Genomic DNA, 25911 nt, shown 5'->3' on the forward strand with positions numbered 1-25911 from the left:
TATTATTGCTTAATTTCTGGTGTGTGGGCCATTTCTTGATATGTCTGAATCTGAGCTTCAGTGATATTTTCTGTCAAAACACACTTTACAACAGAAAGGCCGTACATACATACACAGCTTATGGGTTGGGCATGTGGGTTAAATACTGATCAAAGCTACAAGATGGCTGCTCAGAGCAAGCACAGCTGGCATCTGCAGTGTCAACTGATTTATGAAGAAATGAGACATTGAGGGAAAGAGAAATGGCAACTTGCTGCCTCAGGGTGAGGGTATTTCACTAGAAGCAAACTCAGACTGCTTTTTGCCAACAGGATAGAGTGTCTTTTGTATGTACTGTACTGAAGAAAAATAAATTTCTTACTCAAAACTCACTGTTAAAGAGTTTTGTTTAAGGCAGAATGAAAACAGGGCTGTTAATCTAAATGTTAATGAGCATTCATCACAAAAAACATTTTTTCTCTGAAACCAGTAACAGAAAAGTGTGTAAACCCTGCTAAAAAGATCCCACAAACAACTGAGTTAACATCTAACCCAGCTGTGGAAGTGGAAACCCCTGGTGTAGCAGGACAGCTTAAAACGGTATTTTTTTTAAACCTCCTCCTGAGTCTTGCCTGCCCACTGGTTTAATTTTTTTCTTGCAAACAAAATAATGGACTAACTGGATTAAAAGCTACGTTGTGTATGAAGAGAGAAAACACACCATATTCTATCTTAGCATAACCATTTTCTAAGTTACTTTGAGTTGTATAATACACTAAAATGGCATTAAAAGAACTTGCTGAGGGAATAAAGATTTGTTCCAAAGTGTACAAGCATCAATTGTGAAGCACACGCTAGCTTCAACCATGCAACTCCAGACCTCAGTAGGCAACCCTGGAGACAATCATATTTGCATTTCTTCTAAGAATATCACAATCTAATCTTTCCCCTTTTTGTAACAGAATTAATGAGGTCATTAATTGCATTCCTGGACCTCTAATGCTACTTAAAGCATCTCAACGTTTTATTTAGCAAAATTTGAGCACAATGCACCTGCTCAGGTGGATTAACCGGCTGAACTAAACTTGTACGTAACTCTGGTATTCAGTTTGCTTCAGTTGTTTCTTTTATGTCATCTTTATCTGAAATCAGAGTCCAGTGAGAAAGAACTCCACCTACTTTCTTTCAACTTTTTTAACTTCTTGAGCTTGCTTAATTTTTGACTTCTACTTTTATTCCTCTTCGTTTCATTCGCAACAGGAAATAAGAAAGATAATTTTCCAACTTCAGACTTTCTAGCAGCAGTTGGTTTAACAGTGTTACTCTATTTTCAAACACAGGCTGAGCACATTTGGAATGGGAAGCTTACAGGAAGGTAGTTTCTTATTTGAGACTCGAGTCATGTAAGGACCTGCTAATTCTTATCAGGCCATTTCATAATGGACTTTAGTCTTAATTGAAACTGTCAAGATTAGACTTCACATTTGGGCACCGAAGGCAATACGGTGATCAGAACAGATTCCACGAGCTAGAACGTAGGGTATTTTTACATGAAAAGGGTTCTGCTGATCTGAGAAAAATTTATTACTACTACAACAAAAAAAAGAACTTTTTGCAACTGGGCTCTACCTCAGAGACCATTTTTCACACTGCTAGAAGCAGCCTCTTTCATAAACTGGCCACATTGCTAGGAAGAGAGCAGGAATAAAATTGGCTTAGATTTTCACTCTTTTTCTCCTACTTTGAAAGTGAGAATTTTTGGTAGGCTGTTCAATACAGACAAGTACTTCATATGTGGAATGTTTTGGGGTGTCGGTTTTTTTGGGGTTTGGCTTTTTTGTTCTGGGTTGGTTTTTTTGGGGGGGCGGGTGTCTTAATTTTTTTTTTTTAAGAAAACCCTCACTGACTAGGCCAATTAGTCTACTATTCAATTAGACTAGGTCAACTAGCCCCTCACAGGACTGGCTTGTTTTTAAGGTAGATATTGCAGACCTTCCTGAAGGCCTTTGCATCGTTGCCCTCTTCATTTCTAACTCACCATAGCTAGTTAGTTCAGTTACAGGGAACAAACCCAGGTAAAAAATACCAAACTTCTGTAAAAACTAAACCTACATAGTACCAAGGGTAGATCACAAATTTTCAGGCAAGATCAGAAGCCATATTCTTGTCATGGGAGCTTTGAAGATGAAAATCATTGGCAGTGCTTCCAGACTACTCTATGACTTGTTTGTTGTCATCAGCAGTTGTATTCCAATCAGTAACTTTATTTTTTTTTAAAGTAACTGTAGGTACTTTAGGCTTAGTCACATTTTTTCCAGCAGACACTCATTTCAACTCAGTCTTGGACATCAGTCTATAAACATTACAACCCTTATTTTCCCAGTATAAGTAGGGCATCTGAGAGAAGGGTGCAGTCAGTAACACCCTGTGAATCCAATCCAAATGCCAGCCATGTTCATTGCCCTATTTGATAGGTTCAAGCAGATAATATACACTGGCAGATGTTACTTGACCCTACATTGTCATGGCCTTTCCTCCCATGGAGATTTCTATAAAAAAAGGCTTGCATTCTTCAAGGTTTAACATTCATAACTAAGAAAACCATGCTGCTGAGAACCTAGTTTCAGCACCAGTGTGTCCCTGGGAGGCAAAGGTTGTGAAGGATCCTTCACATGCGTTATATGCTGGTAACTCCTCCCTCTGACTCAGAAAAGCACAACTGACAGCTCCACAAATAGCCTGACGCAGTTAAAAAAAAAAAAAAAAAACAACAAAACCCTGAGGTGACAATCCGCTTTGTTCAAGGGATGCAGATTTTTACAAGAAACCACAAGGAAGTTGGTCTCACACAAGAGAATTTGTTTGGAGAGCAACCATTGTTTCCCACATTACTCTCTCCAGGAAGGATTCGTTCCTAAGCAGACCCTCGTAACAGCAGCAGCCTCCAGAAGGCTTATAATCTTTCACACTTTGGGCACTGCCTCAGTTGGGCAAGACTCAAAAAGTGCCTAACCAGCACTCAGAAGCCAGAGAGGCACTGCTGTCTGTATTTCTGAGCCCTGGTGGCAAATACCTCTGAAGGATGCTGCTGAAGAACAAGGCCACAGGTAGTCAAATCCAAATTCAACACACGACACTGAACACCAGGACAGTGACACTGCCCTGAGAAGCGTCAGACAGGGACGCTGTGGTCTCATCTGTGAACATGTAACATATGGGCAACTTGTAAGAAATACAAAATGCAAGGATCTCCTTACTTAGACATTAAGATGAACAATCATGAGTGAAGGAAGAGTTTACAGATTTGACCTAATATTTTAAGCTCTTACAAGCACTTTAAGGTCCTCAGGCACACAGTCTGTCAGGCACACTGCCTGACAAGTATTTACTGCTACAGGCTCTCAGAGAAAAAGCTTGATTATAACAAAAAACAGACAGCAATTCTCATCCTGGTGCACTTCATCAAGATCAAAGAAGCACAGACAGTCAGTAGAAAAAAAGGCATTGAAAAATATTTTAAGGTAAAGATAGAAAAATATTTTGTTTTTCATTTTGAACACAGCCCAAAAAGCAGCATTACCTACTAGGAAAAAGATAGGGATTTTGAATGAAGCAGAATATATTTGCATATCAAGTGACAAACACAAAGTTTAAAAATCAAAATATTTTAATAACCAGTAATTGGGACACATCCCCTTACTACATTTTGGACTAGCAACTACCCTACAGATGAAAGCCAGTTTAACATTGTGTGAGTTTTCTGCCTTGCAATATACAGAGGTACATACCTTATTCTATTATTCCAGCAATATAGATACAACACTAAAAATCTTAATGTATTTTGACTATTTAAAGTCCTGTGCTGCCACACTGTACTATGCAAATAAATTATTATATGGAGTTACAAAAAGCTAGCGCACTGGAAATGGTGCCTCATTCCACAGTTTATACAGGCTCAGACACTTAAACTGCTAGCTTAAAAAGATCACACAAGTAATTCAGTAAAAATGGTCACGTGTTCATGTGATAAATTAATAGTGTTGTTTAAAGCTGACTATAGATTAAGCTATTGGATCATGAATAAACAACTTTAACAAATATGCAATCCCAGAAATACAACTCACTTAAACTGCATTCATGCTTAATGAGAATACATCTTTTCATCCAGATGAAAATAAATGCATGTTCTAGAACAAAATAAAATCTTGTATTAAATGGTTTGCAGAATTTATTAGGTTTTTTTAATATACTCAATACTTTATCAAGCTAGTTGCATATAAAGTGATCTCCACCATATACATTACAATTTCTGTGCATCGTCTAAAAAAGTCACCAAAAAGTAATCTTTTTGAGGTTACAGTTAATTTGGAATTAACCTAACAGTGAACCCTTCTGTAATTTAAGACACTAACCCGCATATTGCTTCTAACTGCAATATTGAAATTGGGTTTCACAGCAAGCTCAACCTGCGTTTCAATGAAAAGAGGCTACTGCCATCTCAGCTTTTGAATTTCTACAGTTTTCTATCTTCACACTGCAAAACTTCAATGTGTTTACTCCAAGTAAGAAAAAAGCATGTGACAATTCCTTTACAACAAACCCTGCCTCAAGCAAATCAGGAAACTTCTCCAGTAAAAGGAATTCACCTAAATTTGTGAATGGAAAAAACATTTTAGCCTCTCCTTGATTAGTGCTTGGAGCTGCTCATAAAAAGCAAAACCAGCAAGCACACAATAGGTAAACTAGTATTGGATATGACTTCAAGCAAGGAAAATGAGAAAAAAAGCCGATTCTACCTGCAACAAACATTTCTCAATTTAGAAGAAACTTTAAAAGGGAGTCACACAAATAATTAACAAATAGTTTTTCCAATATCTTCATAGGATGCTAGTTTACTGGCCAGGCACATATATTGTAAATATACAAAGAATTCAGAGTGCTGAAATTTATACAGCACTTAAAGGATTTAACATAACAGAGGTGGGTAGGACACAGGAAAAATATTTAACAACTTATATAAATATATTAAAATCTCAGCAAGAAATGTAAAAGCCCATGCACACAAGACAGTGAACTGAAGAAACATTTAAGACTTGACTTTTCCTTTCAACAGCACTGACACCTGAATTCCAGAAAGGTAACAATTTACAGTATTTATAACAGTCTTCCTCCACGCAACGTCTACGTACTGAATCATACCGACATTACACAGCACATGAACAAGCAGCAGATGCATCAAGGGAACAGGAGCTATATGCATCATCTGGCCTGCCCAGTTAGAGACAAGTATCAGAAATATTGTTTCCGACATGGGCAGAGATACAATCAATATAGCTAATTGTATACCCGTCATTTTCAAAAGTTAATCCACAGTATGGGGAAGGGGAACTTTAGATAAAAATTATGTACCCAGTCTCAGAAGTGACAGAAGCAGAGATTTATCTTTGAAAAACTGGGTCCACTCTGGACTGGCCTTGATGCACATGCAGTACATTTTGTTTTCAGAATGCAAGATTAATTGGGAATGTCTGCACTAGTGTTTCGATTTCCGTATTTGTGATGGATGATCAGCAATACAACTCCTAAGAAGAAGCATATGGACCCAACGGTGATGTAAGCAATTCCCAGAAAGGGGTTTTTGCCTCCCATCCACGAGATGGTGCTTAGAATCATTCTTTTTCGTCCATCAAAACTGTGTACAGGATAATCTGAAAAATATATAGGAAAACAAGAAGCACATTTCGAAACCTAGCTTTATGGGGTCAGGCAAATTAAAATTTTGGATCACTTCACTCAGGTTCTAGATAAAAACTGCCGCCTTTGAATACTGATAGTGCAAATAGCCACGTTAAGAGATGTTAACCCCTTTTTAGGGGAAGAGTAAATGCACGATTTCATGGGGTTTTAAAGCAGCTTTAATAGAACGAGGGAAATCTAAATTTTAATTCTTGAATATATTTCAGTGCAAATTTTTCTTAGCGACTTTATGCTCATTCAGTTTTATATGCACTTCCCACAGTTTTGCAGCAAAGGAAAATACTGCAATAACTATTTAAAAGTTATCATTAACTGCTTTTGTATTTTAAGAATTCCGTAACTATGACAACCCTCCTTCTGTAGTCTCCTGCACTTCTACCTAGTCTTTAGTTTGTCCAGAATAGAATGACAGACCTCCCCACCTGATCCACAGCTCTGGCATTTTTTCTGACCTCCAAAGTCAGTCTGCCCTCAATTACATATTGTCATTACAACCTGAAGTCAAATTTCTCAAATTTCTAGGCTACCAACTACCTCCTTTTCTTTTTCTTCTGTTTCTCTCAATTTCTTTACACCACACAAGCAATCTAATTTCCCCTCTCACTATGAAGCTACTCATTTAATTTTATATATAGGATTTGAGTAACTGCACAGCAGAGTAGAGAATAATCTGGCAACAATACATGGGGCCGCAGAAGGACCTAAAGCAGGCCCTGAACTCCTGAATGAATGTTAATTCCTGCACCCATGAAAAAAGTCTCCCTCAGATATTCAATATCCTTCAGTGACAAAGTAGTAATCAAAGAGTCCACAGGAAAGCAGAGGAAGGCAAAGAAGCAGTAGTGCATAGGCAGTAAAAATGCACACTGCAAATCAGCCATATTATCAACCTAAGCATGTCCATACATAGTATTCTGCAGAAACTAGAACATGGCTAACTGTTACTTAGGCCACTTAACAGATGTCAAGAAGGCTTATCAGCCCACCTGAAGGCTAAGGATCACCTGAACTAGGCTTAAGTATCTTCCTGTCAGCCAAAATGCAGGCAGTCTGCCCAAAAATTATCATATGGAAATGCTCCCATCCATACGCTTCAGCCTCTATCCCACATGAGGCAGCTACTGGGGACTGCAAGTGCCCAAAACATGATGTGTGAGAAAAAGCGAATAAGACTGGAAGTGAATAAGGCTGACTCTACACCTGTGAGAATGCAAGTGTACAGGGAAGATACCAGCATCGTCCAAAATTTGCCTACTGGGTAAATTCTACACTGAAATCTTCCCTAGGATTAACATCTCCTCACAAAAGCCTCCTCTAAAGAGTTGGTTTTTTTTAGCTTGTTAACTGAACTGAATGTTTTCATCTTGGTTAAAAAAAAATGTAGTTTTATACAAATGCAGTTTTATATGAACTGCAAAACAGCTTAAGAATGTTATGATCAAAAAAAGTGTAAGTCTAACCCAGTCATCTCATTTATGGAGCTTAAAAACTGGACTGGATTTCATGTTCTAACAGGCCCCACACAAGCTAATTCTATAAAAATTTGCACAAAAGATGGTAATTATTTTACCCAATTCTCACTACCAGTTTTCAACCCCAGCTCAATATCAGCTTTTCCAGAGATGGCAAGAATTCAATTTGAACTTCCACAAATATATGCCCATGTAATCCAGCTACAGTCCTTAGCTGCTTTGGAAGGTTTTTCAAAGGATACTGTATGTGATATGCAAAGAGTATTTTCCAGCCTGTAAGGTAGGCTGTAAATTATTCTTCCTTTCAATGAGACGATACAGCTTGCGAAATGTTGGCAGAGCAGCGGTACGCATCCACACAATGAAGTCTTCGTTGATAAAGCCATTGTTGTCAGGCTCTGAGTCCAGCATATACACTGGCTTCGGCCAGTTTACAGGTTTTGTTGTGCCTAGGATTAAACAAAAATAACAACAATAAGGTATTTCAAATACAGGACTAAGTAACACACTGGCTTATCAAAATTCTTTCTAATATTACAAAAACCCATACTGACTTCTAAACAGAACAAACAGGTTGGCTCACTACTATTGCAAGACACTGGGCTGTTCAAGAACTTTTTATTTCACAGCTTAAACAGTAGTGCATAACCATATTCTGATGACAGCACTGTGCCTTTGTTTAAACAAATTTGCCTCTCCTACACATTTATATAGCTAGGAAGTCTTGTCTCAAATACTACCTTAGTGAGATAACTCTCCATTATGATGATAGCTCCTCTGCTCACTCGTTAGAGTTTGACTACCACCTCCTGGACCACAAGCAAATAAAATTATGTAGAATATTTTTGATTATGCCATACTAATGTTTTTGCTAATTTTATTGGAAATACAATTCTACACTATATTAGAGTAAGGTATCTGCTTTTCCAAGGGTAGCATCACGTTGGTAACACGTCATTTGGCTGTGACTAAGCAAGAAACCCACAGCAGGTTAAACCTGAAATTATTATATACCTTGCATAAACACACACACACCCCTTAGAGCCCTGAGGAAGATTATTTTCAGGTATTGTTAGCCAAAGAAAACTTTGATTTACCGAACTGTATTTAACCTAACAAATGAGAGAAATCAGTCACTTCCAATCCAAAAAAAGAATCAGGGTTTTAAGAACAATCTACCAGTAGAAATATTTAAATGAAAACTCCATATAAAAAGTTTGATTAAACAAAACAATTTAACTTTTCAAGTTAAATCCAAGCATTATCACAGCTGTAGTGGTTTTGGCTGGGATAGAGTTAAATTTTTTCATAGTAGGTTGCATCCTGCTATGTTTTGGATTTGTGATGAAAACAGCATTGATAACACACTGATGTTTTATTTATTGTTGAAGAGTGCTTACACAGCCTTTTCTGCTCCTCAGGCTGCCCTGCCAGCGAGTAGGCTGGGGGTGCACAGCTGGGACAGCTGAGCCCAACTGCCCAAAGGCATATTCCATAACATATGATGTCATGTTAAGCAATAAAACTGGCCGGGTGGAGGTTGGTGGGGGCTGCAGTTGCTCAGGGACTGACTGGGCATTGGTCAGTTGGTGGTGAGCAATCCATTGTTTTCTTCTGCATCACTTGGGTTGTCTTGGGTGTTATTTTCATCTCTCTTTGTTGGTGGGTTGTTTTTCTTACAATTTTTTTAATCATTACACTGTCTTTATCTTGACCCACAAGTTTCCTCACTTTTACCCTTCGATTCTCTTCCCTCCATCTCACTGAGGGGTAGAAGGTGTTAGTGAGCAGCTGTGCGGTACTTAGTTGCCAGCTGGGTTTAAACCACAACAGCAGTGCATGTATTAGGCTTTTCTCAGTGGAAGTGGAAGGGGGAAAACAAAACAAAACCCCCCCCAAGACAAACAAAACAGAAATTAAAAAAAAAATATTATTACAGTAAAGTTACAACCCAAACACTTCCACATGAAATCTGCAACTTCCATTATTTAAAGAAAACCCTTCCAGATAGCAGAGTACTCCTCAGCTCGGATTCGTTCAGAAAACCACAACATTTGTAATTAGCATGTTCACTAAAATGTTCTCAGTCAGGTAAAACTCATTGAATCAAAATGTGTTTGAAGTGTTTTGTTTTCAAAGTTTCACTTATTTTTTTTACCTTGGAAAAGCGCAGTTAAGTTGTTTCCATCTCCTGTAGGATTCCTGAACTTTACATTTTTATCTGTCCACCATGCAATGCCTTTTTTAATCAAAGTGATAGGAGTCTTTGTGTCATTATCAATGCGGAATAATTCCAATGTATCTAAGGAGAAAATCAAATTAGAAAACCAGCTGAAGAAACTTTCATTAGACAGATGATAGGCAGTGAAACAATTACCTCTAGGAGAAACAAAACAAAAAACTGGCCAAGGCATTTATTACCTGCCTGCCACAATCACAAGCTGTTCTGTAAGAACATATTAGAAAGTATATTAGAATATTAGAAAGCAGTGTATTATCCATACGTGGTATCTATATGTCTACTCCGCAACAATAACAGCTTCTCGTAACAGCTATTTCCACCCTTTGTATGCCATCAGGTTAAATTAACTCTGATAGCAATTCTGGAAAAAGCAACAGCAGTACAACACGTTTATTTTATGCTGAACAATGAAAATGTGTTAGTTCAAAACAAAAAAGCTCATGATGTCTTTACTTAGAACAGTTTGCAACACAACACACACACTAGATCACAAAAACAAGTAGCAATGACTTAAAATTGTGTTACCATACCATTAAACATACTGTTGGCAATAGCTCCACAAGGAGCAATGGGTTTGTCCTCGTTTATGCGATAAGGATCACATTCCTTACTTGGATTCTAATATTTAGAAAGAAAAAAAAAAGCAGATGAGTGTGTGCTAGTTCATTCAACTAACCTGGTTTTTACTACAGTACCTCAACAATGTGCACATCTTAAATGTACCACAAAATAACCTTTTCACAAATCAGGTTATTTACAAATACTTCAGCATTCAATACTAGTTAGCATGATGGATTTTCCTTTTAAAAGCAAGAATAAAATTTAAATAAAACATGAATAAAGTCAGAATACCATCATGGTCGTACTAAAAATAAGGCTTTTCTTGGAAGCTATTAGAAGTTTTTTTTTCTTTTATCTTTTAATAGATACAGTTTTCCAACATGGAGTACTTGAATACTCTTTTATTAAAGGGGACTTTTTAAAGTATGCACCAGTGTTACAGAAGATAAGATTATAATAAGAAACCAAATGTAACATAAAATGCAAAAAGTTGCAAGGACTCCAACAGCACGCCAAAAACACAACCTGAAAAAGCCCCCTCCAAGCCCTATGTCAGTCATCAGCTGTAGCCTCCTGAAACTCCCTCTTTTATAAAGTTAACAAGTAAAAAGGGAATATTATTCTTGCTGGAAAAAGAACCCAACTGTATTTCCACTCCACATAAAAATTAGGAAGAGGAGAGGTCTGGCCCTAAACATCACACCGTGGCTTGAACAGAATACACAGTACTGATATTTTCCAGTATCGCTGAATGTTGAATATTGAACCAGAGTCTACAGAAAAGAATGTATTTAGTTGCAATGTGCAAACTAAGTGCAAGGTAACTGGATATTATTTTATACTGAAAACAAAAACTTCAGACAGAATGGCCACAGATAGATACTATGACTGAAGATAAGACAGTTTAAAACTATTCAAATTTGAGAAGTGATTGAAGTACTGCATTGCTGTCCACTTAAAATGACTGATATGAAAGTTTACAGAAAATTTAGTAAAAACTGTAAAACAATACTAATTCCTTGTGGTTGTTTTCCGTTATGCAAAAATTCTAGTACCTCATTATCATTAAACTAAATACCCTGCTGTGGTGAATTATGCAATAGTCAGAAGTTAGTTGCTTATTAATATCCAAGCATGAATACCTACAAATAGTGAACTGTTATCTCCATTTAGCTGGCTGTCATCTCGAGATTTCACATAACGACGATGGTTTTGATAGAAGTTGGAAAGTCCATAATACATGAATACATTGCTCTACAAGAAACAAGATGGGGCAGGAGGTATTTTCATTCACACAAAGAACAGATCAATAAAACATATGAACACACTAATTATCATAAAGCTGAAATTTTGACCTCTTGAACTCTGTGTTTACTTTACAGTAACATTCATAAAAGAGGAGCCTCAATCCTGTCTTCACACTGAGTACAGAGAGTACTATCCTAACATAAGCTGGCATCTTGAAGTCAAACAGTACCAACATGCCACGAACTATCGGAATGATATTCACCAGCACTCATTCCAACGCCTACCTTGTCTGATGTTAAGCACATAACCCTTATTATTTGCCTCCAATTTGAACGAAAGCACTTACCTGGTATTTCCAATTCTTGTTGAACTAAGGTTGTTGGTTTTTTTTAAATCATGCAGGAATAGCTGATCTACTTGCCAGCTATAGGACACATACAGTAAATTTAAACATGTAAAAACACAAGAATTGCATTTAATATTGTACCTTTCTAGATAAACAGATGCAGTAAATACCATCTCATTCCTGCTACTGAAAAGGCACACAAAAATCAGATCCAAGTTCACAGGAAAACTAGAAATAATTCTTCAAAATAGAGGAAAAAAAAATCTCACTTAAGCGATACAGCTTTCCTATCCATTATGAAATGAACCACAAACTGTTCTAATTTCACTTTGCATACAGGGTAGCATACCTCAAATGAATGTTCCAGTGTGAAATTGATGGTGCAAGTACAAGGTGTTGTGCTGTCCCAGGACACATTTAAACATTTGTTGCAAGGACTAGAAGGCTCTGTTCCTGTATAGTCAATCTATAACAGAAAAGTCATTAATTTACAATGGGCAAGTGAAGAAAAAATTATTTAAAAGCCAGAGTTGAGGTGGCATTTATTTTGCAATCTTGTTATACCTCAATTCCAAAAGCCCCCTCAGACCTATTTGATGATCTTAGGAGGTCCCTCCCAACATAAATGATTTTGTGACTGTCTATATGCTCAATTTCAGCCTCGAACAAATTTAACACCAAGGCGCCATACTGCTGGGGGGCAGTGGGGGGAACCAAAACACAAACAGCAGATTCTTCAGGCAATATGGTGTTTCCAAACACACACAATATAACAAGCAGACCGTCAGCTTTTACATGCCTTCCAGAGATAAATTTTTAAAAGTTTAGCTAGATATTTAATAAAAGAGTTTTGCATGAGAAAACTTGCTTTGCTGCCCATTTTTAGCCATCTAATTAGTCAGAAGATTAAAAAAATTAATAATTTTAAAAAACACTTAATGCCCAAGAACTCTCTTAAAATAGGGAAGATGAAGCCAGGAACAGTAAAATACTATTAGATGGACAAGAAAGATGATCAGTGTTAGTCTGCCTCATACATTATTATCTCTCTTTAACAGTGTAGCTCAGAAAAAAGAAGTATTTGAAATCTGTACATACAGGCTACCTGAACAGTATACCTCACATATCCTGAGCAGCCATAAGCTCACCCTATGGTCCCAGCCAACTCAAGCTGCCTGACCACATTAGTTCTCCCTCACGTGTAGCTCCAACACATGGATGGCAGGAAATAATGAACTTGGGCTCAGCAGGCTAGCTCCAAGTGTAGCTGGAGAAAGCTTCCATCTGCCTATAAACTCTGTATTTCTATACTTACTATGAACTTCCTATTTAGAATTTACACTCGGATTGGTGCAACGTATACCAAGTTATGGCAAACTGTTAAAACAGCAGTATCATTTGAACTGCAGTGCCTATATAGTTTTATGAAAGGCTGCTTCAAATGGCTTGCCCTGATCTATGCTTGTAGTAAAACGCATTATCAAGAATTAGAAGGACTTATGATCTGCCCTAATATCTGTATTAAGGTCAGCTAAAACAAACATGCAGTTTCCAGGTTCAGGGAACAACTAAAGCCTGTTTTCCTCTGGATCTTCTTCAAGGTCTCTCTTCCTGTGATTTCTTCGATATCTATGAAGCTGCAGGACTTTTATTAGTATCTGCTCTGCTGCCAGATTTCTGACAGATGAGACCTATACCCTAACAAGCCCAGCTGAAACGAGTCAGCTCCAGAAGCTATTAGCTGGCAGAGAGAGAGAGAAGATCACAATCTTTGCTTCCTTTGCTGAACAAGATATTGAGTTTATGCTGATCTAGAAATAGCACTACTGCAGCAGTCCTGAACAGCTCTGTTTAGCTACAGATGACAGACAGACAACCACTGCTCTCAACAATGCATATATCATTTGTTCAAGGCTAATTTGGTGGGAGTTTTTTTCCCTGCTGAAGTAATCTTAAACAAGTATTTCCTTCAGAAAGAACTTAAGCCTCCGTATCCCAAGCTGGTTCTTCAGTGTGTGGCAAAGCTTTAGATCAAGAACAAAACTCAAATACTCTAAGGTTGCAAAAAATCTAAAGGCTTTGCTTTTAAAAATAAAATTGACTAAATTTTGTGGAGCATGAAATTGATGCGTATTGAAACAGAACCATGCTTTTGACCAGTACGATCAGCTTCAGTGCCATCCAAGAGCTTTCCTGCACAGTAACTGCCAACACAAGTGGTTTTTCTGCATCCACATTTCCAAGTTATATTCAACAGATAGCATTACTGAAGGGATGGAGGTATCTGTCTTCATCTCTTGCCAAAACAGTGAAACCAGGACTTTGAGAAGTGAAGGAGTGACTACGGGGTCCACAGCAGGAACCCACCTGACCCAGCATTCTGTCCCCAAGGATCAGCCAGCAGCGGAGTATGATAAACCCACACAGGCTGAGCCCTTCCCAACAACCTCTCATCTAAGGACATCGGCTATATCCAAGTTACCAGGCACCAATGGCTTTTCAGGCTGTTGATGTCCTTCTCAGCTGATTTACATTTTTGCAGTGTAGAAGTAACATAACTATTGCACATACATATTCTCCAAACCATTTATGACTTTGTAGACTTCATACACTGTCACATATTTATCCTACTCTGCTTGGCCACTTCTTGTATGAAAGGCATCGCATAACTTTGGTCCTCTTTGCTACCCCTCTCTGTAGATTTTTATTAAGTTTTGTTTCATTTTTGATATGGGGCTACTGGAACTGCACACAACACTGAAGATGTATGCAACAATAATCTACTTTCATTTCTAGTCATGCCTTAAAGTTTGTTTGGCTTTTTAGCTATAACTATCCATTTCACAGCAGCAGTTACAGAACAAAGGTCTCTTTCCTATACAATTAATGTTTTGGATATTCCTCAATTTTTATCACATTTTCGTATGCTCTGTCAATGTTTCTTACCCATTCAAAAAACAAAAATCAGAAAATACAGAACTCTCTCACCCTTTAATAACAGGGCAAAAAGACATTTACACAGCTGATTCTCATTTTCCAACCAAATGAACTATTTTCATGATAGACCCAAGACAAATGGCTATTTATACCCTTTGAAACATTGAGAAAATGCTAGAGAACAACCAACACAAAACCCCTATAATTCTAGTACATAGAAGCTGTTGGAAATCTTCCACATTTGAATTCAAGAGAGCTTATAAAGGAAATTAGTGGAAAAGCTACATTTTGTTGCTCAGTCCTTACACCTGTATGAGAACAACACAGTTCACTGCGATACTCTTGGCTGCAATATCTAGTTCCAGGAAAGGGTGATGTGAACTGTACCTAAGTATGTATTTCAGGGGCATAAATTATACATCCTGTTCAATTCCAATACACTAAGCTTACAGGCAGCTATATATATATCTGTATATCTATATGTGCACGCACACACACTTAACAAGTATGCTATTGTCTAGGAGGTAGGCGTAAATAACTACTTCTGCTTCCTCCCCCGATTATGTTTTTAAAAGAGCTTAGTCACTGCACCTAGCTGCTAGATGTCTTGTCTCCCAGAGCTGAATTTACAGCTATCTGTGAGTAACATTTGGATGTTACTAACAAAATCCAGCATACTAAGCAGGGACGTATCTCAGATAAGGTGGTACCAGTGTCTTAAAGCACATCCCTCACTGATGTTCAGCTCAAATGCTGGTCTGTAAAATGCTTCATCTACATTTTGTTGCTGCAAGTCTAAAGCCTTCTTTGATTTAAACTTTTTTTTGTTTCCAAAATTCAGCTGCTTTTAGAATGATAATCTCACTCTCAGAATTTCTGCATTATAACACTTGATAAAACATGCACGAGGATCAGAGAACAGAACCAAAGTTTCCCCATTCTTACCTGCATACCCCAGATGCCTGATTATACTCTCAAAACTAATGAACTCTGTCCCTCGTGTCCGCACAAAAGCCTAATGATCTGACTTGGGAGAGCTTCATGTTGAGGTGGATGATACAAGTCTGAACACACACAGTAAAACAAACAAATGAAACCCTTTCAGATCCTGAATATCTTGACATTAGAAAGAGTGGTAGGCCAGCACCTGCCAATTGGTTTCCAAATATAAAGCAGGCTACTCCTGCTTTATATATGCAGTCTGATTGTGTAATGGAACATCAGCCATGCCTCCAGCTCACCTATAGATTTTCGTAGCGCACGTTAGGTGAGAATATCTAGTTTTCATCTCCTTCTGGAACTTATTAGGAGTACATGACTGAACTGTTAAGCAACAATAGTATATAAAAATTCTATATATGCATACAGCAGCAATATAGGCACAGAGTTGCTTACGTTTTTTGACTCATGAAACTCTAATGTATTTCCTGTCCCTATAGATCAACACAGATCCAGCCATAATGGAAAAAGGGAGATATATTTTTCCAATTATATTTACCTTACCATCATTACAATCTAAGACTTCATATTGCTTTACTATAGAAATGGCTATTTTAAATGCAATTGTCAAAAAAATCTGAGTTAACAAGGATAGGTTTTTTACTTCTCTCCACTGAGTGTCTTGCTGAAAACATGTGATTGTTTTTACCTTAAATACAACTATATCATGACAATTTAAAAGTCTACACACCCATGACAACTTAGCGATGTTTTCTGAAGCACTTGTGCCAATTTTCAGATGTTCTACACACCCTCAAACCTTGACATAAGAAGCAATTCCTTTTCAAAAATACACTTATGTACAACATTTGGACACTGTAAAACACATCGGCTTTGGTTTTTTTTTTCACTTCTGCTTTTCTCCTTGACTGGAATTTTAGTTCTTCACATAAAAGGAATCTGTTTTATTATAACACTCTGCATTTTAGCAGAAATATGAAAATATAATACCATTCATTGTCTGCCTCAGGATTTCTTTAGTTAATTGGCCTTCCTTGCCACATTGCTACCACTAGCCAAGCCACTATCTCGAACACTACTTATTTGAAAGTGACAGCTTACTCTGATACCTAGAATGATATGATCCACAAAAATTCAGGCTCTCCAATACAGCAGTCCAAGAAACAACTACACGTTTTTCTTCCTACAATCAATCTTGGTCACATTAGCTCACTGAAACTAATCATAGCCGTCAATTTGCTTTTCAAGGTTGTCCCTAAGCCCTTTGGGTTGCTTCCTTACAACACAAAGCTATTCTGTTATCAAATGGACCTACCTGTCATACATAGATTAGTTTTCAGTTCAATGCTCAGCAACTTTTCATGGCAGTGGTGGGGTTAATTATAAGATGTAAACAACTCAGTTTTTTCTAAGTAAGATTAGAAAAAGCCACACTCTTCCACCTTTGTGTCCAAGTTCACTCTGGACACCCTGGTCTCCCACAGAGCATCTAAAACATTAAGTCAGTAGTGCACGTAAGAATTACACCAATACATTCACGCCAGTTTTGTCCTGAAACCACAATTACTTTAGAACGTTTAAAAAGATATATTCCACTGCCACAGGCTATCCCAGGGACGGTGCACATACAGAGAACAAAACTCGCGTGGGGCTGCGTTGACCTAATGCTGGCATTCGCTTCCCTGGAAGCTCACCCAGGAGGGCTGGGGTCCCTGCGGAGGAGCCTCTGCAAGTGCAACGTCCGCTCAGGCAATTAATAGGTGGCTTGTTAAAGAGTACGAGCGCTAAACTGAACTGGCGCAGCGGGCCAGGTGTCCGCTCCTCACGGGAGCGCCGTGAGCCCCCTCCGCCCCCCGCCGGGCACCGGCAGGAAGAGGCGGCGGCGGATTTCGCAGGGACAAGCGCGGCCGCCGCGGGGGAGGCGAGCCCCGGCACCCCCGGACCGGCCCCCCCCGGGGGCTCCCAGCCCCCTCCCCCTCCCCCCCCCGCGCACCTCGTACTCGCGGATGTTGTTGGAGGTGACGAAGATGCCGATGCCGATGGGGATGAAGATGAGGCCGATGATGAAGAAGGCCGGCAGCACCGTGCCCGCCGTCAGGATGGGCTGCCAGGCCGGTAGCCGCTGCTGCTTGAACGCCGTGTTGTCGGGCTTGCGGGTCTTCACCGCTCCCCCGCCGCCGCCGCCGCCACCCCCACCGCTGCCGCCCGCCACCCCGCCGCCTCCCGGCACCCCGACGCCGCCCGAGGGGTGCCCGTCCGCTTCCTCCTTCGCGCTGTAGTTCACCGCCATGGCCCCGGCCCGGCCCGCCGACACCGGCGACACCAGCGACCCCGCCTCACCGGGCCCCCCCCCGCTCGGCACGTGACCGGAGGCCACCGCGGCAGAGGGGAAGCGGCCGGCGCGCGGCTGATGACGCGCCCCCCGGCCACGCCCCACCTTCCCCCACGGTGCCGAGGGAACGGCCGCCACAGAGCTGCGCCTGCGCGCTTCGCCTCCTCCCACCGACCCGCGGAGGGGAGGCAGCGCATGCGCAGTGGCGCCGGGCGCGCAGGCGGGTGGGCGGTCCCCGGGGAGGCGGTGCCGCTCAGGGGCCGGGGGCCGCCCCGTGGCGTCAGCCTGGCCACGCTGCGCAAGGCACTGCGTCACTTTTCAGCTGTCTCGCCCTCTACCGGTGGCGCGGTGCCTGGGTGAGGCAGCAGGGTTCCCGCAGGCCCCGCTCCGAGGCGGCCGCCGCCACTGCGTGGGGAAACCCCGGGCCTGCAGCCTTGTGACTCCCGCTCGGTGCCTCGGGAGGAGCCACCCCTCGCCCCGTCTTCCTGCTGCATTAGAAGGGTGTTGCTGGAAAAAGGCAGCATCCCTTAGCTTGCAAACGTAGAAGATAACTTAGGCTTCCTGCTCTCGTAAATAGGAACAGCATCAGTGACATCGCAGAGGTGTAATAACACAGGTCATCTCAGCAAAGTCGTAAGAGCTTATCTTAGTGAAAGCATTTCATTTAGCCTGGCGAAGGGGAGGCTGAGGGGAGACCTTATTGCTTTCTACAAGTACCTGAAAAGAGGTTGCAGTGAGGCAGGTGTTGGTCTCTTCTCCCAAGTAACAAGTGATAGGACGAGAGGAAATGGCCTCAAGTTGTGCCAGGGGAGGTTTTGGTTGGATATTAGGAAAAATTTCTTCACTGAAAGAGTGGTCAGGCATTGGAACAGGCTGCCCAGGGAGGTGGTGGAGTCACCATCCCTGGAGGTGTTCAGAAAACATGTAGAGGTGGCACTTCAGGGTGTGGTTTCTGAGAAACGGTGGTGTTGGGTTGACGGTTGGACTTGATGATCCTGGACTAGAGGTCTTTTCCAACCTTAATGATTCTATACCAACCATTCCTTTTGGCAGTTTTTTGTGCTGTATTCCTGCTCAGTTGTCAGGAGGTATGTGAGTGGATGAGAGCACAGTGAATGCAGGTAGGGGTATTGGTGTCAGCGTTGTTATTTTTTATCTCCCTTAGGAGCAAGTCCAGCGTCAATTCATTAAATAGTTGCCTTGTGGAAAATGTGGGAGTATGTATTTGTATCTCAGAATACCTTTTTTATCAGGCATTGCTACAAGCCAATGCAACATTGAAAGTCCATATTTTTCACTTTCTTGGCACTTTTACATTAAAGTTTCTTTTGTGAGGATGATGTAGTGCTTACTATATAGAGTGTAGCCAAAATCAACTTTCAGAAAGTATTTATGTATTGACTTGGTTTTAGGAAAATAAATAATTAAAACTACTAAATTATTTTATAAGCATGTAGTCCAGTCTAAGGCCTGTTAGCTGCCTGTGGAACCTGGAACAGTTTCTGTAAAATAAATGCCTTTTAGTTCTCTGCAGAATCGGAAGTATCAAGAAAGACCACTGGGGGGAGCACATGGCTTGTGCAAACGCGGCGTCTGTGGGGACTCCGGAGATCTCTTCATAGACAGCATGGGAAGTTTGGCCACTTGGGCATCTAAAATTTAAGAATTATTTGGTGCCTAAATAATTACTGAGGGTTCAAAAATTAATCGTATTCCTTGTGGCATCTGTGCTAAAGCTATACCTCATTCCTAATTTGTCCTTTCCATTATCTTGTGGCCCCTACTTTTGCTGTCATCCCCCCTAGCTAAGCCCCGTCCCTTTTATCACCCTTTTCTTTCTTATCTTTTATTTTCAATTACCAGCTTCAGCTATAGTAACTTTTACTCCTGCAGCCTCACAGAAAATCCAGTGAGGTGCAACCTGGGATCCCAGGGGAACAAGGCTGCTTGTAAACCTGTGCTGTGAGATGGCGAGAGATTTCCCTGGCAGCAGGATAACTGAGGGGCAATATCAGGAAGTTGGGAATCTCATGCTGCCAGGCAAGAAAGGGCACATTACATTTGTGTGGGAATCTGTTCTGCAATGGTTAAGCTGGGCGTGGGCTCTGTCAGCTGTTGGGAATTGCCACGGTAGTGACGCTGTGGGCCACAGTGGTGACGGATCGCTGATGTAGTACTGCCATTTGTATGAAATGGGCAGAACAGTGGGATGCTTCCTAGAGGGTCTTGCAGAGAGGCCCTCGGTCAAAACACAGAATGATGTGAAAGTTTTCCTTTGAGAAATTTCAAAACGAACTGCACGGGAGACATTTTGCCTAGGGGCCAGCCTAAGCCCAGTCCAGGAGAACGCCAAAGTATGACCAATGGAGATGGGAAGAGCCCCAGAACTTTTATGTGCTGTTCTGCTCCATTTGTATCAGATGACATGCCAATATAGCCATAGCCACAAAAGCCCAGGATAAACCTGGGAAATGTGGAAAAAGGAGAGAACAGGAGAATTTCCTCCTTTCCACCCCAGTGGAATCAGCTGCTGTTCGATTTTGAAATGGACAAATTTAACAAGGTGTGGTTTGGTGCCCATCCTCATGGCCAAGTCCTGATGCAAGGGTAAGTACCGCCATATTAACAAAGCGACAGCTCAAGTGAGGTGTCTGAACTAGTCTCTGCTTACTATTCTGCATGATGCGAAACAGAAAAACTAACATACCATACGGATCAGATTCACTATCATTAGCCAGTTACAGCTCTCTCTTTTCAACTAGTTGTATCTAAGGCCATATGTTCGTCTATAAGCTTGGCCTACACATACACTTTGCACTGTAACAACTAGGTTAATTAGAAGCATGAGGTTTTATCAAAATAATTACGTCCTCAGTAGCATAACCGGGTGCAATCACAGGGTATACCTTACTTCCAGTATTTAGAGAAATAAAGAATATCAGCATAAACACTTCAGTATATTGGTTTTACTTTTTCACCAGTAAGCTAAGGTCTTGGTTGGATATTATCCCACAGTTTTACACTAAGGTAAATTCATTTATACCCAGGCAAGTGCAACCAACAAATTTCATGTTCATGAAATTCTACAGTGAGGTGCTGCACGATGTAGTGCGCTTCACATTGATTTGTGTGCAATTATAAGACAAATAGGTAGAGGAAAAAAGAAAAATACTTATAAAAACATACATCGATAACATTTCTTTTTAATAGTGGAATGACAAGCTGATTTATTAGGCACTGAGGTAGCAATGAGTGATGCATGGACATCTTACATACTCAAGGCCTCAGTGTGCCACATTTATTAATATTTAAGGCAAGGAAGAAACAAGTATGTGTCAGACTACCTAAGCATAAGCCCTAAAATTACAAAATTTTAATCTGAAAACTGATCTCTGATTTCAAGAGCATAAAATGAGCCTTAAAATTGTACAAAAATGATTGTATAGTAGTTAATCTAGAAGACCACCAACTGGCATTTACTTTTTAATTGTATGTATTCCATTAAGCCGCCAAAATGGTCTTCCGGCACTTCCCCTATCATATTGTCCACTTATTTATAGGAAAGATGTAAATAATTAATACTTTTTAAAAGAAAACCTAAAGAAATAAAACCTTATGCTGTTAAACCCACTAATATTTAGAACAGGCAAGGCAAATAAAATGCATTAACCTCCAAATAGATTATTTCAGGGAGAAAATCTACATAACTTAAAGCATTAAATATGAAGTTTTCAACTTAAATGTTACTGTCCAGAAGAAGAGATAAAACCCATCAATTCACAGTAGGAGGTGGAGCATTCAAGCCAGTCACCTCTGTTTGGCATCTTGATACCTGCATTAGAGATGGTTCTACAAGACAGGCAGTTTTGTCTCCTCTTCGGTCCAATTACGTTTCACAGTGAGGCAAAAGGAAAACTCACTGGCTGTAGAGTTCTTCTCTAGAAATCAAAGTATTTGAGATTTCTTTAATAGATTTGAAATACCGTATTTTATCACCTATAATTATACTAATAGAGGTCTTTCAATCCTCTTCAGACAGAAAAGTCTAAAAAAGAACTTTAAGAGAAAAGTAGATCTTTCATTAGTTTTCAGTTGCTTAAAAGCTACGGATATCTACAGCCGAAGATAGCCTCTACGTTGTCTTTGTCTGAAAGCACTTCCTAACTACTTCCTTTAAAATGACAACACCTGTAGAAATTAATCACATCTTTAGTCTTAAATACATTTCTTAATACATACATAGTCTTAATATATTTCTTCCTGAGTGTCCCCAAAATATAGGCTAATTATTTGGCTAATGCACTTTCTTTACTTACTTGGTTTAGATTCAAATCCAAATTAGGTAAAGAATTGACCAGGAACATAAATGCACTGAAGATGAAATACACCCTTTGCACATGTGAGGGTTACCCTCTGGACATTTCTGTGAAATACTTCAGCTGCTTGCCAGGTGTCAGATCAGAATTTATTATTCTACCTGCATAAACCATTATCAGCGATGAACTAGTGTATTATCACCACGGATCTTTTATAACCAGTGTTACCAGTCTCCTACTCCAAGGTGCTGCAGTTCATCAAAAGTATTTTCAAACCTAAATTATTTCAAATACACCATGACTGTATTTATGCTTTAAAAAAAATTTTTTTTTTTTAAGCTTAAAAACTTAGTGTATTTGCAAAACCATAAATGTTTATGTATTTGTTTAGGAATTATGAAACAAAAGGGGACAACTTATACATACCCTCATACTGAATCGGCTTTATATTAAAATCTAGACAAGGAAAAATACTTTCTACTTTGTTTGGGACCTTTTAAATCTAGTCTCAACTTCAGAATAAGATTTTACTTATATCTTACTCATATTTAAAAGCTGAATTTTACTTCAGGCACATCACTGTCACTTTGATATAGCCAGCGATTTAATTCGAGATGAGCCCAATGTAGTTCTTAACATGGATACATTTTGGTTCCCAAGTAATGCTTTGAAAACAGAAGAGCTGGGTCATTACAATGTTCATTCTACTGTACAGTAAACTGAAATGTGGCATGCACTCAACTTTGTTCACCTCAGCTGTATTACTCCCTGAAAGCTGGAATTCTTCTTGACTCTAAAATTTGATCTACAGACACAGCTATGTTGTTGGCATACGTAAGAAAAAAAACCCATTCCTTAGAAAACTTGGTGTACCAGCTGAAGTATAAGATATGCCAACAAAATGACTCTTTTGCAAGGATAAAGAACATTTATTTGGATTACTCAGTATAGCTGTATTAGCAAAGTCTTTACAATGCCGATCAACTCCAAGAAAGTTTATACAGGTCCCAGAATATCCTGCCCCTCTACAATGTCAGCATTTGCTGCAGAACTCCTATCTAGAAGAAAAAAAACCAGCTCCCACGGCTGGCAAGCAAACTAAACCATGAAGATCAAACTGACTACACAGCAGTGCGTTATTACAGCTTCAAAAATGAACTGGCCTGCTCGTCTCAGTGGGACGCCGAGTTAATGCGCTCCTTCTGGCATCCCACAGCATATCTCCTGCAAGCAACACCGTTTTCCCTTCCAAAAAAAAGTTCCTCCCAGTAGCTTCTGCAATTAAAAAATCTGCAATATTCTAAATATGTGCCAATGACTTAGATTAAAAGTAATTCATTATGAAACGTGTAAGAAAAAAAGACCCTGTCTGAGTTCTATCCAGCTTCATATATAATTCATTCAAAAATCATTTTAAGTATAGCTGCCACAGAACCCTCTGGATGCTATTTGAAAAAACAAAGCCACCCGTGTAAAACGCACCCTTCAGCGTATGGCAGAGTGCATTTGGCATCTCATTTGTGCAGTCCTATTAGTCCTGGACTAAATATTCTGATCGTACATCAGGCATCTCTGCCAATGCAGTGAAAGAGCAAGGTTAGAAACCATTAAGGCATTAAGGGCTTGGTGACAGATCCCTCTCAGTATCTTAACATCTGAATCAGTTTTACTGTGTATATCACTGTGATACCGCAGTGAAATACCGGTCAGAAACAGTAACTTCCAGAGGCATACGTTCTGTCCTTATAAACAAATACATATGTGAGTACTGTCAACCTTAAGAAATTAGAGTTAAAATTCAAACGCCTGATTACATTTGCATAGTTGTGAAAATTTATTAGTTACAGTGTAATGAAAATCAACTTTTTTTGGTACAGGCAGAAGTAAAAACATATATAGAAAAAAAATCACAGCTTTAAAAACTGGCTTACATTGTTTAAAATGAGTAAATCTGGTTGTATTTCAAGGCATTGGACTTTAATACTTAAATTTATGCCAAACCATCACACAGTGCAAGAAATATTCTGCAATAGTACGAATTCCATACAGCAGTCTTCAGAGTATTTAGTCTCACAGAATCTCATGATGGCAAAAAAAAAAAAAAAATGTGCTGAATATTTTTCCATTTAAACACAAAACATTGTTGAAGTTAAATTTTTTCTTTCTTTACATACTCTCTATTACAAAAATATCAAATTGCGAATTTGACAGTGTATTCTACAAATAAATGCGCCATGGACAATAGGAATTGCAACTTTGGGACAGGTACTTTACAAAGTGTATTATAAAAATAAATTATATGGCAAACATCAAACAAAATCAAGCACGTGCCTTAGGCTTTGCAAATAAAAGTGAAATTCAGCTGGCAGAAAGACTGCTTCTCTCTCTCTCTCTGACTATGTACTTTCGAAACATCATCAAGGCCCTTCACTCTTAACGCTCTACCAAGAAAAAAAATATATAAAATCTAACGGAAGCAATAAATTCTTCCACGAATAATCAGTAGCACAAGTGACCCTGGTGTTGATGGTAGAGAGCTTCTACAGTGATCCATCCAACTGGCAAGGAGGGTAGTGCACACAGAGAGCACGTAGTGGGGGCGGTAACTCATCTAGAGTTCATGCGTAACTGGTGAATGATGACACTCTCTAAAAGAAAAGATAGCAAAACATTTGGTTTTATGTGACTGCAAATGAATTACAAGTTACTTTAAAGAAGAACAGTTACAATGGCAGTGCAAAGCATTTTTCTTCTAGCAATGTCTCACAGGCTCTCTCTCACATCACTGGTTGATAAAAACTGTCCTGGCTAATGCTACAGAGGGAGACTAAGTTAGTACCAGGCTAAGGCTGGGAGGCCCTTGGCTTCCACTTCAATGTCAAGACCATATTTGGTCATCCATAGGGAAAAAGAATGATACAGTTGGATGGATTAAACCACAAGGACACCAAGGTTCCAGTCCCACACCCGAATCAGGTAGAGGAAGACTTGGGAGTTGGGTCTCTTGTATCCTGTCTAAGCAAATCCATCATAAATCTGCTGGCAACTCTGAAATTGGGATGAGGAAGGGGTATGGGGTCATTTCTCATTTTTTCTTTAAATTTGGCTCAGAAACCTATGCTGGTTTTATTCAGCAAGTCAGCTTAAATTTTGCTAATGACTTCAATGGGGATAAACTTCAGCCACAGTGTGCTAAACTAAGTGTTGGCATTGTCTTTGGAAGGCTGGGTTTAACTTTGCCCTGTGTGTAATGTAGGAGATCCCTGATCCTGATTACTCTCCGGGTCCCGCTGAAATACTAATGACCTGCTCTTCTGGTCTTCTATCTATCTACATGGCTCTTACAGGCAACTTTTTCAATATAAGAATTCAGCTATCAATGACATTTTTATCTGAAAAGGTATATTTTATGCATTTCAAATAATATAACTGTACCAGTGCTAACTAAAAACATATAATAATACATTTTCAGAAATATTCATCCTCTTAATTGAAATTATTTTTCTTAAGATTCTTTCCTCTCTTAATAGTCTGAAGATTTTTCAAAATTTACACGACCCAAGAAATGACACTAATCACATCATTACTCCCTTTTACATTTTTATTGACTTCTGCTTTTGTCAGCTTCCTAACTAATATCTGCGAGGTGTTTGATTAAGTTACATTCTAAGAAAGAAGAACCGAAGTGTTTCCCATGTACTCTTAATGCCAGAACTTTGCCGCTAGATGGCAGATTCCAGTGGTGCTTTTCCTACGCGGTG

At 39.5% G+C, this 25911-nt stretch overlaps 2 protein-coding genes across 4 annotated transcripts in view; both read right to left on the bottom strand.

Annotated features, from left to right (window-relative positions):
* Positions 1-3628: 3628 nt before the first annotated feature.
* Positions 3629-17916, bottom strand: TMEM30A (transmembrane protein 30A). Its single transcript, XM_075087104.1, has 7 exons — positions 17496-17916; positions 11955-12071; positions 11158-11265; positions 9981-10068; positions 9367-9510; positions 7451-7657; positions 3629-5687 (listed from the first exon to the last, which is right to left on the bottom strand). The coding sequence occupies exons 1-7, from the start codon at positions 17790-17792 to the stop codon at positions 5494-5496; spliced, it is 1155 nt and encodes a 384-aa protein (XP_074943205.1). The 5' UTR covers positions 17793-17916; the 3' UTR covers positions 3629-5493.
* A 6044-nt stretch (positions 17917-23960) lies between these two features.
* The window catches only part of FILIP1 (filamin A interacting protein 1), a 109125-nt gene continuing 107174 nt past the window's right edge, over positions 23961-25911 (bottom strand). For all 3 annotated transcript variants that reach the window (XM_075087107.1, XM_075087105.1, XM_075087106.1), the window contains one exon: positions 23961-24798. In XM_075087107.1, coding sequence (XP_074943208.1) covers positions 24758-24798 — 41 coding nt within the window. In that variant the 3' untranslated portion in view covers positions 23961-24757. The remainder of the gene's footprint in view (positions 24799-25911) is intronic.

This window comes from Phalacrocorax aristotelis, chromosome 3, assembly GCF_949628215.1.
Source record: "Phalacrocorax aristotelis chromosome 3, bGulAri2.1, whole genome shotgun sequence".
Lineage (NCBI taxonomy): Eukaryota > Metazoa > Chordata > Aves > Suliformes > Phalacrocoracidae > Phalacrocorax > Phalacrocorax aristotelis.